General features: G+C 31.0%; 1 protein-coding gene across 1 annotated transcript; it reads left to right on the plus strand.

The window, feature by feature from the left end:
- Positions 1 to 2,717: 2,717 nt before the first annotated feature.
- Positions 2,718 to 16,581, plus strand: LOC123660900 (nuclear RNA export factor 1). Its single transcript, XM_045595921.1, has 10 exons — positions 2,718 to 2,803; positions 2,965 to 3,558; positions 4,721 to 4,911; positions 5,395 to 5,504; positions 8,672 to 8,708; positions 9,728 to 9,975; positions 10,765 to 10,933; positions 11,415 to 11,579; positions 12,908 to 13,050; positions 15,169 to 16,581. The coding sequence occupies exons 1-10, from the start codon at positions 2,752 to 2,754 to the stop codon at positions 15,266 to 15,268; spliced, it is 1,809 nt and encodes a 602-aa protein (XP_045451877.1). The 5' UTR covers positions 2,718 to 2,751; the 3' UTR covers positions 15,269 to 16,581.
- Positions 16,582 to 17,116: the final 535 nt, after the last annotated feature.

Below are 17,116 nucleotides of genomic sequence, written 5' to 3' on the forward strand. Positions count from 1 at the left end.
CTAAATTGGCTAAATTTAATTATTTTAGAATAGTAGCGGAATCCCTATTCACGACAGTGCAATATAGCAAGCTCGTGAACAATTTCAATTTTGATGAAACGCAAACTACACCATAATACACATACGTATTAAAGTAAATGATTAACTTCGCGTTTTATCAGCGTTATTATAAAGTTATTGACTACACTATTTGTAAACAAAACACAGCCCGTGATCCATTTAGTAAAATATTAGTTTTTAACTGAAATCGCGAACGCGTTGATCAAGCGCGACAAGTAGGACAAAACATGGCAGACCCTATGAAAAGCACACGAACTTTGTCTGTGGTCGTTTTTATTTTTAAACGCTATGGTTGCCAGTACGTTCCAATTTATTATAATTTATTAACAAAGAATATTTTTTCTACAATATTTGCAAAAAAATATGCTATATCATAGTACTGTTCAAGCAAAAACTTAATGCTTTATCAGACAGGTTACATAGGATGTGGACCCAGATAATTTGGATAGCGGGACATTATAAAAAAATCTTAACCATAATTTTAAATTCTACGTATATTGAAACGATACTAGCGTGCACCAAAGACAACATAGATACAAAATTAAAATAAATTGTCATCTACTTGGTAGAGAGAGGTAGACTAGACTTCTAATATATAGGTATTATTTACACGAATATAATGTAAAAGATTTAAAAAAAAAAATTACAATATTTTTATGCTAATTACCAGGTTCTTCATACTAGTATGAATGAAATAATAATATTGTTAAAAAATGGTTAAACGTTTAATTTTTAAACATCATTAATTTCTTACAATCTTTTCTCTTCTTTCAAATCATTTATACTATAAGTTGTATAATTGTAAATGTTTGTGAGAACATTACTTAAAACTTGGAATAAAAATAATTATATACCATATTAGCCAACCTGTGCCCACTTCGTTAGGCGTTAATTATTTTTGAGATGTAAATATAAAGTTTCTATCTCGCTCGTATTTCTCCGACTTGATTTACATATACTATTATTTTTTTTTACTGAATTTTTTGTTCAATAACAATAAAATATAGCATATATCACTACTGAATAGTGTAGCTTTCTGTTAGTGTAAGAATTTTTATGATCGGGTCAGTATTTACGAAGATTACCCCCTACAAACAAATAAAGTAAGAAACCTCTTTTCGAGTTCTCTTCAAGTTACCTCTTTATAATATTAATATTGATCTCGCTCGTATTTCTCCGACTTGATTTACATATACTATTATTTTTTTTACTGAATTTTTTGTTCAATAACAATAAAATATAGCATATATCACTACTGAATAGTGTAGCTTTCTGTTAGTGTAAGAATTTTTATGATCGGGTCAGTATTTACGAAGATTACTCCCTACAAACAAATAAAGTAAGAAACCTCTTTTCGAGTTCTCTTCAAGTTACCTCTTTATAATATTAATATTGATTTCTAAAAACATTATTAAGTCGTTAACTTCGATACTGGGTATTTCTATTAATTTTATTACTAATATTAGTATTTCATTAATAACTTTATTATGAATTTTAAAGAGAAAATGTTTGTACAATCTTCAAATCCATTATGAATCATATTGATCATATTTGTAAAAAACATATGAAATTAAACAATAAATACCTATAATATGTGTACTATGCACAGACATATAAGAGGAATATATGTCTGTGGTTCTATATAACATTTTTGTTATTGAAATTTTGTTCATTATCTATATTATATATTTATACCTATAATATATTTAATAATATGAAATTATGAACCCATCATGTGGTGAAATTTTATTAGTAAGCGGAGCAGCATTGTTGGAAAATTTTTATTCTTCCTATCCTGTGTTCACTGATGTCAACTTAGGGGTTTTCCCCCCATATTTAGGGGAAAAAAGTGGGATGGTTTTTTTTACGAGTGTTGTATTTGTAGGGGGTATTTTTAGGGATTTTTATACCTACAAATTTTTTTTTTTTATATTTCAAAATAAGCAAAATAAAGGTGTAATAGAATAGGCCCTGGGATAATCCAATCAAGTGAGTAGCGAATTATATTCATTTTTATACATACCGCCTTAGCGACATCCAGTGCGATTGCTTGTTATTAAGAAAACAGAGTTAAATAAAACGTGGGGTAAAACTGCGTTTATGTTTAGTACAAATACGCTGATTATTATTTGTTATTTGCTTGCTCAATTCGTACGCTTATCAGCAAGTCATTCGTTAAAATATCTAATGTTAGAGAAAAAAAAAGTATTGTCAAAAATATATTATTATTTGTTTAAAGTAATTATACCATTTATTAATGATTTTAAATGTATTATTTATTTAAAAATATTTAATTATTTATCTTATAAGTAACAAAAAAACTTTTTGGGGGAATCCTTAGTAATTGTGAGGATTTTAGGGGTTTTTGATTGGGGTTTTAGGGGGATACATTTTTGGGAGTTGGCAGCACTGCTCGTGTTCCTATCATAGACAAAGTGTGTTTCTTGCAATGTTTCTTGCAATGCGTTATGCGGTCCGCCATTGTTTCATTTGTTCTCGTCGACTAAACAACAAAAGACGTTTACGAAACACTACATAATATATTGGAAAGAAAGACAGTAGACAGTATCTTTTACTGTGTTTTATAAAAATCTGTCCTTGCTTCCTTCTTTGAAAAACTTTTTGTGGTGTGCAAACTGCAAAAGCGTGGTATATTTCCTCAAAAAGTAGACGTGATTTTTTCTTATAAACATGCCGAAACGTGGAGGAAGAATTAGAAATTGGAAACCTAATGAACATTTTGGTAAGTAATAAGGACAATTGGTAATAATATAGTACTATATATTTAGGCTTGTGACACATGAAAATATTAAATTATTCATAGAACTTCAATTTCCATACATATTAATAATTTGGTTTTGTATTTACAATTACTCTGAAAATTAAAAGAAATCTTTTTTATAGAACACGATGACCGTTCACACAACACCAATAACACGAGGCGGGTTAGTTTTAAACCCGGAACAAGTAAAGTAAAAAGCCGTTTTCGATGGAACGACGCAGCACAAGTGTTATTGGACGGTGATATTGACATGGGAGCCTCTGGAGGCCAAGGTCCAAATAGAAAAGGTTTTAGAGGCAACAGAGGTAGATTAAGCTCTCCAGCGCCAAGACCAGTAGCTAAACGAAAATTTATACCTGGCTTGTTACCGTGGTATCAAATACTTATACCATATGGAGCAAAGCATGATAAGGAAGTCGTTTTACGAACACTTCTTGGTATTATATCACCGGAAGTTTTTATTCCACATTATTACAAAATAAATGGAAATTCTGCTACGTTTTACGTCGATGATGTCAAAATAGCAGAAAAGCTGTTTTATGCAGATCGAAAAATTGTTATGTCAGATGGCTACAGGTTAGCTGTGATTGTGAGGAATTCAGTTCCGAATGTCAATGTTGATGCTAATATGAAAGAGAAAATGAAGCTGGCTATGGCGAAGAGATACAACGCTGCGACAAAAGCTTTAGATTTGACAAAGTTCCATGCTGATTCAGGTAAATATTTTCTAGATTCACAATTAGTAATAATTTACATATGACATGTCAACACATTATGTTATCTTAATGACTTTTTCCAACTATAGATCTTGTATTAACTCAGTTCACAAGCTTTTGTTCGAATTTTTTGTCATACTTTTATAAAATAATAAATAATTATAAATATTTACACTATATACACACGGTCCTCTGTTCCAAAGTAAGCAACTTAATGCTTGTGTTATAGGTAACAGCCGACTGGTATAGCTACATATATATATTCTTTTTGATAAACATACCTATAAAAAATTACATACCTATAAATAAATATGTACTACACCCAGACTTGTAATGGGAATCGAATCAGGGTTACAACAAACTGCGCCAATGAGCTAGTCAAACATTGCACCAAAGGGCTAGTCAAAAGTTGTATGTAATTTGATGGTTAGAAGGTGGTTCGAAATAAGATTCAAATTATAAAAGATTACCATTGCCACGTAGTGCATGTATGGCAGTTATAAGTTTAATTTCCGGTATACTCATTATATATAAATTAATGATTTATCTAAGAAAAACCATGATAAGTTTTTTTGCAACATCGTTTGGCAAATTTTTGGGCCCCAGGCGGCACAAAGCCACTTCACTGCGGTAAATCTTTCTGTACCCTCTAATTTATGCATCCAAAAATTATGCTGGTTAATGCAAAGTTTTTTTTTCATAGGTTTCATTTGAATGATGCATAACTTTAATTCATACTGAATTATGTTGCTCATTAATTTGTCATAAATCTGTCACACATATATGTGTCATAAAAAACACAGTTAAAAAGAATTTCAATAAGTTATGTGACATTTAAAGATTTTTAATGTAATTTAAATTAAATAAAAAAAAAAAAAAAAAATCAATACCAAACAGCTTTTTACTTAGTCATTATAAATTTATTAAATGTGAAATTTTATTTCCACCTATTTAATGGTTTTTTGTAAATTTCATGACATCATATTCAGCCTGTAACATCCTACTGCTGGACATAGGCCTCTTTCTCCATGTAGGAGAAGGGTTAAAACTTTAATCCACGTTGCTCCACTGTGGGATAATAATATTTATATTTTTGGGTGTTTAAAATGTTAGTGATACATATTATGCTTTACGCAGTAGTCATATTCTTTGTTTCTTTCAGAATTAACTGACATATTCTGTGGCCTCTTCCGCCCTGTAATCATGTTGGCAGCAATTGAAATAATAGCAGAAAATATTCCAGATTTGGAAGCTTTAAACTTAAATGATAACAAACTTCATGGAATGGAACACATGAAAATTTTGTGTACAAAGTTTAAAAACTTAAAAATTTTGTACTTAGGTGACAATCGGGTAAATAAAACAACACATATTAATTAATTGATTTGTAATTGCTATTTTTCAATTTAAAAATGTGTGTGTCTACTCCTTAATAATGAGAAGATTGCCATGATATTTAAAAGTAAAGGTAAAACATTACTCAAGCTCACACAATTTCATTCCGCATATTTTTTCATAATAAGGGCCTCGTTTGTTAAGAAGTAAACTGCAAGATCTCTTGCCGGTAGTTCCAATATGTGCTGTCAGTTTGGTAATCTATACTAATAGTATAAGGCTGAAAAGTTTGTTCGTTTGAACATGCTAATCACAGAAACTACTGGTTCAAACTGAAAAATTATTTTTGTATGATAGACCATTTACCAAGAAAGGCTGTAGGCTATATTATATTTTTGTATGTTTTATCCTCAAATTAACACGGATGAAACTGTGTCATTTATTAGATTTTAATATTTATTTTATAATAATTGTCACTATTAAATTTATTTATATTTTCAGATACCATTCCTGAGCTCTATAGACCCCTTGAAACCTCTTCCACTAGTCGAATTGTATCTCAAAGGAAACCCTCTGGTGAACAGGTTCAGTGACCATGATATATATGTCAGGTAATATTACATTTATAAATTCATGACAAAATGTGAAATAAATTGAATCAGTTGGTGTGCCACTGCTGGGCAAAGGAGTTTTCCTCCATGTAGGAAATGAGTGTTTGATTGAAACAAGTTAAATTAAAGAGCTTTGCAGATCTGTGTGAAATGGTTACATAAGTAATTAATAATGGCCAAAAACCGAAGCTGTTAACAATGAGAGGATTATGTAATTTGTTTTAATTATGACAATAATTAAAGATAGCATGTTATGATCATATAGAGATTATTTATTTAATATTGTATTGCACATTTGAAATAACATAAGGAAAATAACAATATTTTTACTTAAAAAAAAAGTGCACAGTCACTAATAGTAATCTCTTACAGACAACCTTAGAATTATAATTTAGAAAACAAATTACAATGTAATATCTATTACAAATATGATCTATTGACGTTATATATCAATACAACTTCAATCAGATCATACTTTATGTTATATTATAAGGCTTCATTCGGACACGACAATATTTCTTTGTTATTCATATATTGTTCTTTTGTTCCATTTTGGTATGTCCATTGGGAACCAGGTGGCAAAGGATCCCTTCAATTTTCTCCATTCTGGCCTTTCTATGGCCCCTCTACTCATGCTATTCCCGCGACCTGTCTAATATCACCATCCCACCATCTCAGTGTTCTACTTCACTTTAATTAATTAATATTTATTTACATTACTAAGTGTCGGTAAATAAATATAAATTTTTCGCCCACAATTAAGTCTCTAATAGAGTGAAATCTTGTGTGAGTCCAGAAGGGCAACACAGGATTTTATCCATCCTTCTGTGTTACTATTCTAAGGTTAGAGCATCATACCCAAGTCACTTAAACACTTACAACAATCAATCAACACACAAGCAATCAACAATAAAAATAAATATGTTTCTATGATTATTTTCATTTGATAAAACGATTAATCTGCTGATGCTGATGTGAAGTCAGCGTTACAGTATACATTATAAGCTATCATTTGTGTGTTGCAGGCTCTGGATAATATATATATATATATATATATATATATATTAGAAATATATTTCGCATGCTTTATAATAATGATGGGCTAGTTGTAAAATTCATAAGCAGAGTATAAAGTTAATTTTCGAAAGCTTTGTACGTGGTCAGTATTCATAAGTATTTATCGTAACTGAGTAAAAAGAAATATGCAACTAAAATCATTCTTGTATTTAACACTCTTATTACTTTGTTCCCTGAAAATATTAAATTCTATGAAATGTTTTAATACACAAATTGTCAAAATTTATATTTCTTTAATAATGACACAAATGAAGTTAATATTATTGGAGTTATATTTCTTTTGGCATGTTAGGGAAAAATGTTGAGAGTAAATTTTTACACAAAAAAATGACACCCTGAAGTTAGCTAGCCAGTGAAGTATAACTTTTTACGTGCGTACATAAGTATACATACGATTTTTTTTAATTCTCTATATATTAGAAAATTAGCTGCTTCGCCCAGTAATAAATACTACAGTAATTTATGGGAATATAATAATTTCATGAAAGTAGGCTGTATACACACATAAGCATTTTAAAAATGTAATTCATAAATTATCTGTTTTTGTGTATAATATTGTATATGCTTTACCTTTATTATCGTATATCTTTGTACTAATTGAAAAATGACACGTAAACTATATTTTATCAATAAAAATCTTAGTAACATCTCTGTAATGCATCTAATATAATTTAATAAAAAAGATAGTCAGTTGTTTTAATGTCACTGTGTTCATTATTCAATTACTGATACAAGAAATACCAATTACAATATACTTTGTCAATATTAAACAATTCAACGTTAACATGATAATTGTTTTGCAATAATGTTTTTAATTGTTTTTTTTTTTAGGATTTTAAATTAAAAATCATATTCCCTTAAATAGCTTTTCAAATATTCAAATAAGTTACTTACGTTATTGAACAGGAAATTAGATCACTTACTTTTTATGTAATGAAAAAACAAAGAGTAATAGAAAAAAATAATGACTCCAAAATAACCTAGTTACATTTAGTGATTGTTTTTAAATTATGCAGAATTGTGGCGTGATCTTAAGATGAATTTAAAAAATGTTCTCAGGTTATTATCCAAAAGAAGACATTTTATGTTATTATATGACTGCCAAGACTCCTATAATTTTTGTTATATCAAAACTTAGCCCTAATTATATGAAAACTCTTTAAAAGCTCATTTTAATTTCGAATAACACTACTAGGCATCTGTTGCATGGTTTTTGTTATTAAAAATTTGTAGTATTCCCACAAGAAATTGGCAGTCATTGAGGTCATTAGATTTTTCTATCGCTTTTTGTTTTTTCTTTTGACAAAGTTGTCCAAATGTGTTAAGGATTGAGTAAAATGATGCAAGATGTTTGTGTTGTCTTTTTGTACTTTCTTATTTTTTAAACAAACAATTGTTTTGGTTTTATTTTGGGACCATTAATCGAACCCATCTTAGTGAAGACACTACGATTACAAGGAGTATAGTTACGAATAAGTTAATTATTTATTTTAGCATATATATTTTTACAGTGAGCTTTAAAACTATGTATAAACAAAAAATATTGTAATAAATTCAAAGTAAGAAAAACATATGTATATTATACGCAATTATATAAATATTCATTTTGTTTTTGTATTGTATATTCATTAAGACCTAATATAAATGGTTTTTTTTACTGTGAATACTTTACAATATTACATTTATGTGGACAAAACAACTGGATTAGACAAAATAATGGATTAATAAATGAATAAAGTTTTTAAAGCTGACTTGTACATGATATATTTTCAAATTTTCGTTTCCATAAACTCTTTGTAATTAAATCAACATTTCCTTTCATTATATGTAAAGCAATTGTTTGTTTAAACTTAATAAATGGAATATCTCAAGGTTATATTAGCATATGATAAACTATGTATATGTTAATATAATATTGCATTGAATATGAGAAAAATACCTGTTGTTTTTTTACGGATATTATTCAATAATAACATGAACGTTTATTTATTTATAAACACATGTATTATTCTCTTATAAATGATAATTATTACTAATGTCTTGCGAGAGTTTCAGACTGCTTAACATGTATGCCGTATTTGTATGTACAGCGATGTCCGGAAGAAATTTCCAAAACTGGTGAGATTGGTAAGTTATATTAAAAGTATTTCCTTTTCTCGCGAGATTGAAGTATTAAGTGTTAAAATACTTTGGTATTTTTTTTTATTTTGTTGGTACGAAAACCTTACCGTTATCCGTTTTAGTGTAATATACCTACGCTTATTTAAACTGTTAAAAAACTTTGGCATTTATTATTGTAAAAAATGCTAAGTAGATCAGTTTTTCTTTTCCATGAAATTACAACACATTTTAAAAATGTAAAAATGCTTAAATTAAAAAGCCATAAAATAACATTACATAAGAACCATACGAGTAAAATTGTAAGTACATAAGTAGTAAATATTGAATAGACTAAACACAGCATTTTATGCATGCAGTACTAAATTATTCAATAAATAATTATTTGTGATAAACTAAAAAAATAATATATGCCCTACCTTTAGTGCCCATTAGATTTTAATATCCTAGTTAAATAATATTAATTTTGGAATGGCAAAATGAGTTTCATTTCGGCAATAACACATTATAGTAGTTGACATCAATTTTAGTGCGAATTTAAATGGTTGCTGATAAAGTTTCCGATAGGTATCTGACACATGAGAGTAGCCAACTGATAAAAAAACATCTGATATGTTGTTTATTTTGCTATCTAACTTCACTTTATCTCTCAGATATTTATAGTGAATTGTAGTTTATCTACCACATCACTAACTAATAGGCTTTATTAACTTGTTGTGTAGTATTATAAAATATTTTCTTAAACAATTTTTTCGGATTTTATCGCGGTTTATTAGAATTTTTAACTATCCGACTTTTGTCCGTGACCATGGTTGATTGGACATGGTCTGACCAAAGTCGTTTGGAGTGAAATTTGCGTAACATTAGAAAACAATATTCGAATATTTTATTAAAATATACTTGTAAAAACAAAAGGAAGGCGCGTTACTCGTTTGTCAAACATAATTACGTACAGATACCACTAAGTTTCAAGATTACTTAGTAGTAGTATAATTTATATGAATAAAATGTTTAATTATCACAAATAGGACGGCGTGGATCTACCCCCGGCGATCGGCTTCGATGTAGCAGAAGACGTGGCGTTACCTCCATTTCAACAATCGTTCCTAATAGACCCGGCTGGTAAAGATTTAGTTAGGGATTTCCTAACACAATACTTCGCTATCTTCGACTCCGAATCAAGACAACCTTTGTTAGAAGCCTATCACGAGACCGCTACTATGTCCATGGCTGCTAATTATCTTATGAATGATAATAGAAATTCACCAGCTCTCAGGTTAGTATTTATTAAGATTTTCTTCTTAAATTAGTTGTTTGTCATTTTCTTAGCAATGTAACTTTTATCTGTGTTAAAATAATATATTGTGTTTTGTTATTTTTTTATGTAGCAATTTATTTATTTTGTACACCTAAATATAAAAAAGATACAATACAACATGTACAAAAGCGATCTTATCGCTAAAGAGCGATTTCTTCCAAATTACCTTTGGATATAGGACACGATACGGAGAAGTGTGCACATATTTAGGAGGAAAGAAAAATAATGAGTAATAAATAATGTTAAACAAATTGGGTACACACACACACACATATATATATATATATATATATATATATATATATATATATATATATATATATATATATATGTATATATATGTATATATAAATGAATGTTTGTCTGTATATCCTTTATAGAATCTCTTTATAACCATATCATGATTTTCAGCAGTGTTGTGCATGATGAGCCCACAAAGGTTTCTGAGTTGGTACGACTAAAAAATAAAAAATAAAAAAGTGTAGCAAACGCGCGTAGGGTACAGCTAGTTTTAAAAACACGTGGCATTATCAAATATACGTAGATATAAACTACGATATGAAAGACTTACATAAACATAAAATACTTATATATAAATAAATAAATATGTTAGTATATAAAACATACATATATACATATAAAGTAAATTATAAATCACAACTAGTAGGTATGTCTAATTAGGGTAAAGGGTACCTAAAAGGTACCTACACTATCAAACCCGTAATAAATAATTTTATTCTGTTACAGATTAAGCTCATACTTACCAAACAGTCGAAATTTAATCAGAATAACAGAAAGAGAATCGAGAAAGAGATATTTGAGGACGGGCAGACTGCAAGTGGTTTCTTTCCTATCTGATCTGCCCAAAACTAAACACGATCTGATGGGTTTCGCAGTCGATTTACTAGTTTTTACGGTAAGTTTAAACATCTATATATTAATACGTGAAGTAAAAACTTTGTACCCCTTTTTACGGAAATTGCGCGGACGAATGAGTATGAAATTTCGCACACTTATATTTTATATAGAAGATTGCAGAATGCTAATATATTTTTTAAATTTTACATAATCATCATACATTAAGTATAAGTCGGTTTAGTTTTAGTAGTAAATCGGTTTTTTTTTAAAGTTTGGCAGCAAAAATAATTATTTCGTTTTTAAGTGTGTTACCTCATAACTTCTCGGGTGTATTTATTTTAATGACTCTTTTAATCGAAAGCTCGTTTTCTCACGTAGTCCTATTTAAATGTGATCGCGATCTGACGATTACTTTTTGATTTATCCCTAATAATGCGTATTTACTTAACAATTTTTCCGTCTACCTACGTTGTACCTCATAATTTTTTGACTGGGTTAAAACATATTTATTTATTAACATCAAATTATCCCGTCCACAGCCAGCAATGATAGTTTTAACGATGAACGGCGTGTACAAGGAAATAACAGTGAATGGTACACCGTCGCGTTCCTTCCATAGAACATTCGTCATTGTACCCAACAGCGCGGGAGGATTTTCTATCACAAATGACATGCTTTTTATCTCAAATACTACAAGGGAACAGGTAAGATATGGACAATTTTATATTTACTCTTTTTTTTGGAGTTTACACGCTTCCGTGATTTTTTAACCGACTGAAAAAGGAGAAGTTTTGTTTTTCGTTTACTAGCAAACGCAACTATTAGTTTTTCTGTTTGGGCCATAGGGGATATACACCATGTAGTAGAGTCAAGTCAGAGTCGACTTCAAAAATATGACTCAGAAAAATATGTTAAATAGTGTAACAAAAATTGGTTGTCTGTAAAATTGGTTTACGGACGATAGTTTAACGTTACAACGTCATAACAAAACATTTTGGACACATAGTCCAATCGAGTGGAAGAGAGATAGATGCGCCGCAAGCGTAAAATGGACGTAACGGGACAATGAGTGAGTCCTTTTTCGTGCATGCAGCCGGCGTTCATCGATTTATTAGACGTTGTCACGTCAAAAATAAGTTCTTTAAGAAGGGGTATGGTAGTGCAATAAAACCTTATCATTAAAATGTTGTAAATAAGCACTTTTAAGCTGGCTCCATCGCCTAAATGAGAGGCCCAACAGGTGTGTGGTGTGTGTCCCATGGCGTTCAACGTGTTAAGAAACGATATAAGGCGCGCGGTACGAAATTATTTGGGGAAATAAATTATGAAATCGTGAAAGAACGAAACAGTGGGTCGCTGAGAGTGACTCTTTAAAACGTTCTTACCTGCAGTATGATACATATAGGTATAATAGTATATCGGCATTTATTGTACTGATATCAATTGCAAGCGTCAATTTATATTTTGATTTTAGAAATTTATTGTTTTACTTAATTATAGTTTGTTTCATTTAATAGAAGATTTTAATTTTTAAATATCACAGTAATCAATCTTAAGGAGTATACTCCCATATCTCGCTACTAGATTAGGAATCACTTGATTAGTTATGACCGACGTGGCATCATCGAGGGGGGGTTACTATTAGGTGACCAATTAAAATTAACAACTGCTCCGATATTGTGACACGTTTGCCATTTACGTGCCTAAACACAGTCGGTTTGTGGGTTCGATTCCCGCTCGGTTTTGATATTTGTATTTGTACCAATATTTGTTTCCGGCCTAGATGTCTGTTCACCGTACCTCGGAGAGCACGTTAAACTGTCGGTCCCGATTGTAATCACAAACACCAGATAGTGATCGTTTCATACTAGAGAATACATCCGCCAACCCGCTGTGGAACAGCTCTGACCCTTCTCTTTCACTGAGAAAGAGGCCTATGCCCAGTAATGGGATGTTACAGACTGATCGATTTGACCAATATAAAATCGCTTTAATTGTATGGAACGATAATTTCTTATCACGTTCTTTTCAGGAGGAAGCGCTAAACTCCGCTCAAGCTCCTGCTCCCGCTTCCGCTCCCGCCCCCGCTTCAGCTCCCGCTTATGACGATACTCAACGCGCCATATTGATGTCCCTGAGACAACAGACTGGCATGAACGAACACTGGAGCATCAAGTGAGTATTTTACTATTGCTAGCCCACTATAGTGATTTTCAATTAAACAATTAAATAAATATCTTGATTTTGATGGATAGTATAATTTGTTACATTTAGCTTAGGATATGTATAGCATACGTATGGGTACGGACCATGTTGGTGAGCGATTACCGTAGTCTGTAGATACCTGCAAGACCAGAAGTATCACAAGCACGTTACCTTACCCCCGGCCCTCCCCAGGAGCTGTAGTCACCACAGGACCAGAACACTGCTTGAGAGTTGTGTTATTTAGATGTCTTCTGTAAGATTGACGGTGTTCTCTAATTAGGCTGCTCCAAATTTTGAGCAGGATATATCCAGCTTTGCCTCATTAACAAAATAAATGGATAAAAACTCATTGAAATTTGTTGAAAAAATTGATTGAAAATTATATGTAAAAAAAAAATAGTTTACTGTGACACTTTGTGGCAACATTCAAAATTGATATGATGTGAGCGAGAAATCTTTTCACTCTGTATTAAGGGGATCTCAGAAAAATTCGGCCGTTTTCATGTGCTATAAAGTATACGTTAAAGTTACGTTAAAAATATCAAATAAATAAGAAACGGCCTTACACATCCTGCTGGAATGCGGTAGTGTGGCGAACTACAGGGCACTACACCTCGAGACACCGAGGTCGCTCCGGGAAGTCATCGGCAACACAAGGGGTGTGCTAGGCTTCCTCAAGGAGCTAGGCTGGCATGAATAAGATCCCCAGCCAACCACGCAAAATAGGCGCACTGAGACGTCGAATTGCGGAGAATAGCCCGTGAAGAATCAATCAAGCAATCAAATAAATATATGTTGTAACTCGGATTCAGTTTATTAATTTGACTGTAAGACAATTGTATAAAACTCTCTAAATAAAGAGATATAATTATTTACCTGGACCATCTTTCGCGTACAAAAATCGTATAGGATGTCTAATTTTACTACACTAGTGAATATTTTTTTTGTTAATTAAGAATCTTGTACTTAGTAATTCTACAGGAGGGTTTTTTATTTAGTGCAGTATTTTATTAGAAAATCGTAAAAATATAATTTCTGGTTAGCGAGTCTGAGTTGAGGGCGACTAGCGGCCCGCGGCAGACGGCCAGAGACCTTTGTACGGTGAACTTGTGTCGCTCGCCATCACTCGCTGCTCTTGCTTACGCGCAAATCTATTTACTTTTTTAATCCAAGATAGGCATAAAAATGTAACAGACAGACAGACTTGCTTTTGAATTTTGCAATTGTATTTACTTTCAATGAAAAAATAATTTAAATTATTCATTTTGGGCTGTGTACGAACGTAAATTTTGTCATTAAGCGCTGCTTAGTTTCAACTAGTGGTCTAAGATCTGAACCTAAGTCGATCTTCACCGAGCCGATAATAGAATAAAATATAAATTTAGTATATATATATAAATAAATATATATATATACTAAATTTACTATACAAATAAGTAAAATTGGAGTGTCTGTTTGTAATATTAAAATAACCGCATTTTTTAAAAAATACACATGGATGTATACACGATATATATACCAAAATAGCATTTTTACAATTTTTGTCTGTCTGTCTGTTTGTTTCGGCTAATCTCTGAAACGGCTGGACCGATTCTGACGGGACTTTCACTGGCAGATAGCTGATATAGTAAGGAGTAACTCAGGCTACTTTTACTTTAATTTTTTTTTTATAACTGCGAACTGAACAATGACTGTTTTTTAAAAAATTCCATCGGACGAAGTCGCGGGCACAGCTAGTAATTAATATAATTTAAGAGCCTTAATGACCACGACACGACAAGGATATCACACCTTGTACGCAAGTTCTTCGACTTAGAAACGGATCAATCGCATGTCCTAGTAGTACATGCTAGAGCCGGTAGATGGCCGAGTTTAATAACCTTTACTCAACACTGATCAGGTAAAGTGCGGGTGGGTGGGGTGTGGCAAAGACTAAACGCTCAGTCATTGAGAAAGTGGAGACTCTTAAACGGCGACATTCTTAAAAATAAGAATAAAGCAAACACTAACTATAAAATGATAATCGTAATGTGCTGCATATTACTTTAGTTGGTATGTGTTACTTAATATTTGTTGTTTCTGTTATAGTTGTTTACAAGAGACAGGATGGGACTTTCAACGAGCGTTGTTCATCTTCAATCAACTTCAGTCAGAAGGCAAGATACCACCCGAAGCCTTTCTAAATTAATTATAGGGGCTTAGGAGCAACGTGGGCTGTGCCTTTGTGTATATATGACTGTTGTGACACTTAATCTAATCGAGAGGATTGTGCAGACAGAAGACAGAAAAAAAAAATGAAATAATAAAAAAATAAAAAATAAAATAAAAAATCCGCCAAAAAAAGAACCTGGCTGGTAAAATGAAGAATATTTTTCTTGAAACTTACAATTAGAAATTTTGGTATGAGTAATTTTTGACAAAATGTTATTGATTTTATTTATTTTTGATGTATAACGTGTAGCCTGAAGTATGTAAAGTACATAAATGTTCTGTGATTTACTATTACTATTACTGTATTATTACTGTAATATACATTAGTCCTAAAATTGTAAACTTTATATAAGCAAAAGTAATTTGAAATTGTTTTTATTTTTATATACTACTTACAAAAAAATAAAAATGTGTAAAAGTGTTCGCAATTAAAAATTTAACTACCGTAACAAGTATGCAGATCATTTCAAGTTGATTATATTGTAATATAAACATTGTTTGTATTATAATGTTGTTTCATATTTACTCATACCAAAGTTAAAAAAAAATTGTAGTAGTTGTATCACTAGTTATTGTTTTATATTATTTGTAATTATAATGTAGTATGTATTATTTACATATTCAATGAACACCTATATAGTTTTAGAGAATTTCTCTCGAAACTGTGATGTAAAGTTTTGTACTGTAAATTAGTCTGTTCTAAAACCAAAACGTCTATAGCTAATTGTACTTCCTGATATATCTAAGCAATTTTTGTTAGTTTAAGAAAAATACAAAAATGGAAAGAAAACTTGTAAATTATTGTTGTGAATGTATATTTCATATATTATTATGTTGTTCTGTCTTTATTTTGGATTAGACACAGAAAAGTTTACGTGTAATTTCGTTCTAGAAATAATATAGAAGTATAAATAGTGTAAGTATTAAATTATGTAAATATTAATTAGTCGATGTCGCTATGGGGTGGGGATAAACGCACAGGTTGTTTTGAGAGCGCTATTCCTTGAATAACCAGTTCTGTCCGTTGAAACATTCCGCGACAGTAGGTTGTATAACCTCATGGTATTTTTATGGCGTGGAAATCATCTGGAAACGCAGACGGCGGATCCCCTTGGATATGTTCATGTGGGCTAGTCGTCTTGTGGTGGTATACCATGGTGTCGTGACGGTACTTTACTTGGGCTAGTGAGAGGATGTGTCGCTCCTGTGATGTTTATGGGATTGAGCTTAGGGCTGACTTAGATAATTTCCTACCATGATCGAGTTAAGAGAATAAACTTTAATTTTTTATTTGTTTTGTTTTATTTAAAAACAGTTGAACTTTGTGTGTTTGTAAATAGCAGACTAACAAAGCGAAACCTAGTCCCAGCTTTCGTCCACTTCAATGAGTTCTTGTAATTATTGGAATTAATGGTCGTCCAGTGGTCGAAATTCTACCATAATTAATTTAATTTATTCTCAATTTGACCACAGACTTTTAACAATAAACAAAAGAGTGTGTTAAATACATGGTAGTGTGTGTAATGTCTTTTCTATTGATTTAATGTATTTTTTATGAATAATTAAAAAAGTTAGTACTAGCATTCTGCACTCCTTTATATAAACTGTGCGAGATTTCATACTCCTTCGTCCGTGTAATTTTTGTAAAAAGGCGTACGAAGTTTTTGCTTCACGTATAGATGTTATGGATACGGGATGAATTCTTTCTTTGAAAAAATAACTCAATACTTTTTGATACACTTGAAACCGGTATCGCAGCGTTATTGGAAATGAAATTATTAAAATAGACATGAATGTGAAAAGAACGAAACTTGTTTTCATAAAA

The sequence above is a fragment of the Melitaea cinxia genome, chromosome 16, assembly GCF_905220565.1.
Source record: "Melitaea cinxia chromosome 16, ilMelCinx1.1, whole genome shotgun sequence".
In the NCBI taxonomy this organism is placed as follows: Eukaryota; Metazoa; Arthropoda; class Insecta; order Lepidoptera; family Nymphalidae; genus Melitaea; species Melitaea cinxia.

Coding starts and splice junctions, on each gene's coding strand:
- LOC123660900 (XM_045595921.1), top strand. CDS start 2,752: ATGCCGAAACGTGGAGGAAGAATTAGAAATTGGAAACCTAATGAACAT. Junction 5,505..8,671: donor GACCATGATATATATGTCAG/GTAATATTACAT, acceptor TTGTATGTACAG/CGATGTCCGGAAGAAATTTC. Junction 8,709..9,727: donor TTCCAAAACTGGTGAGATTG/GTAAGTTATATT, acceptor TATCACAAATAG/GACGGCGTGGATCTACCCCC.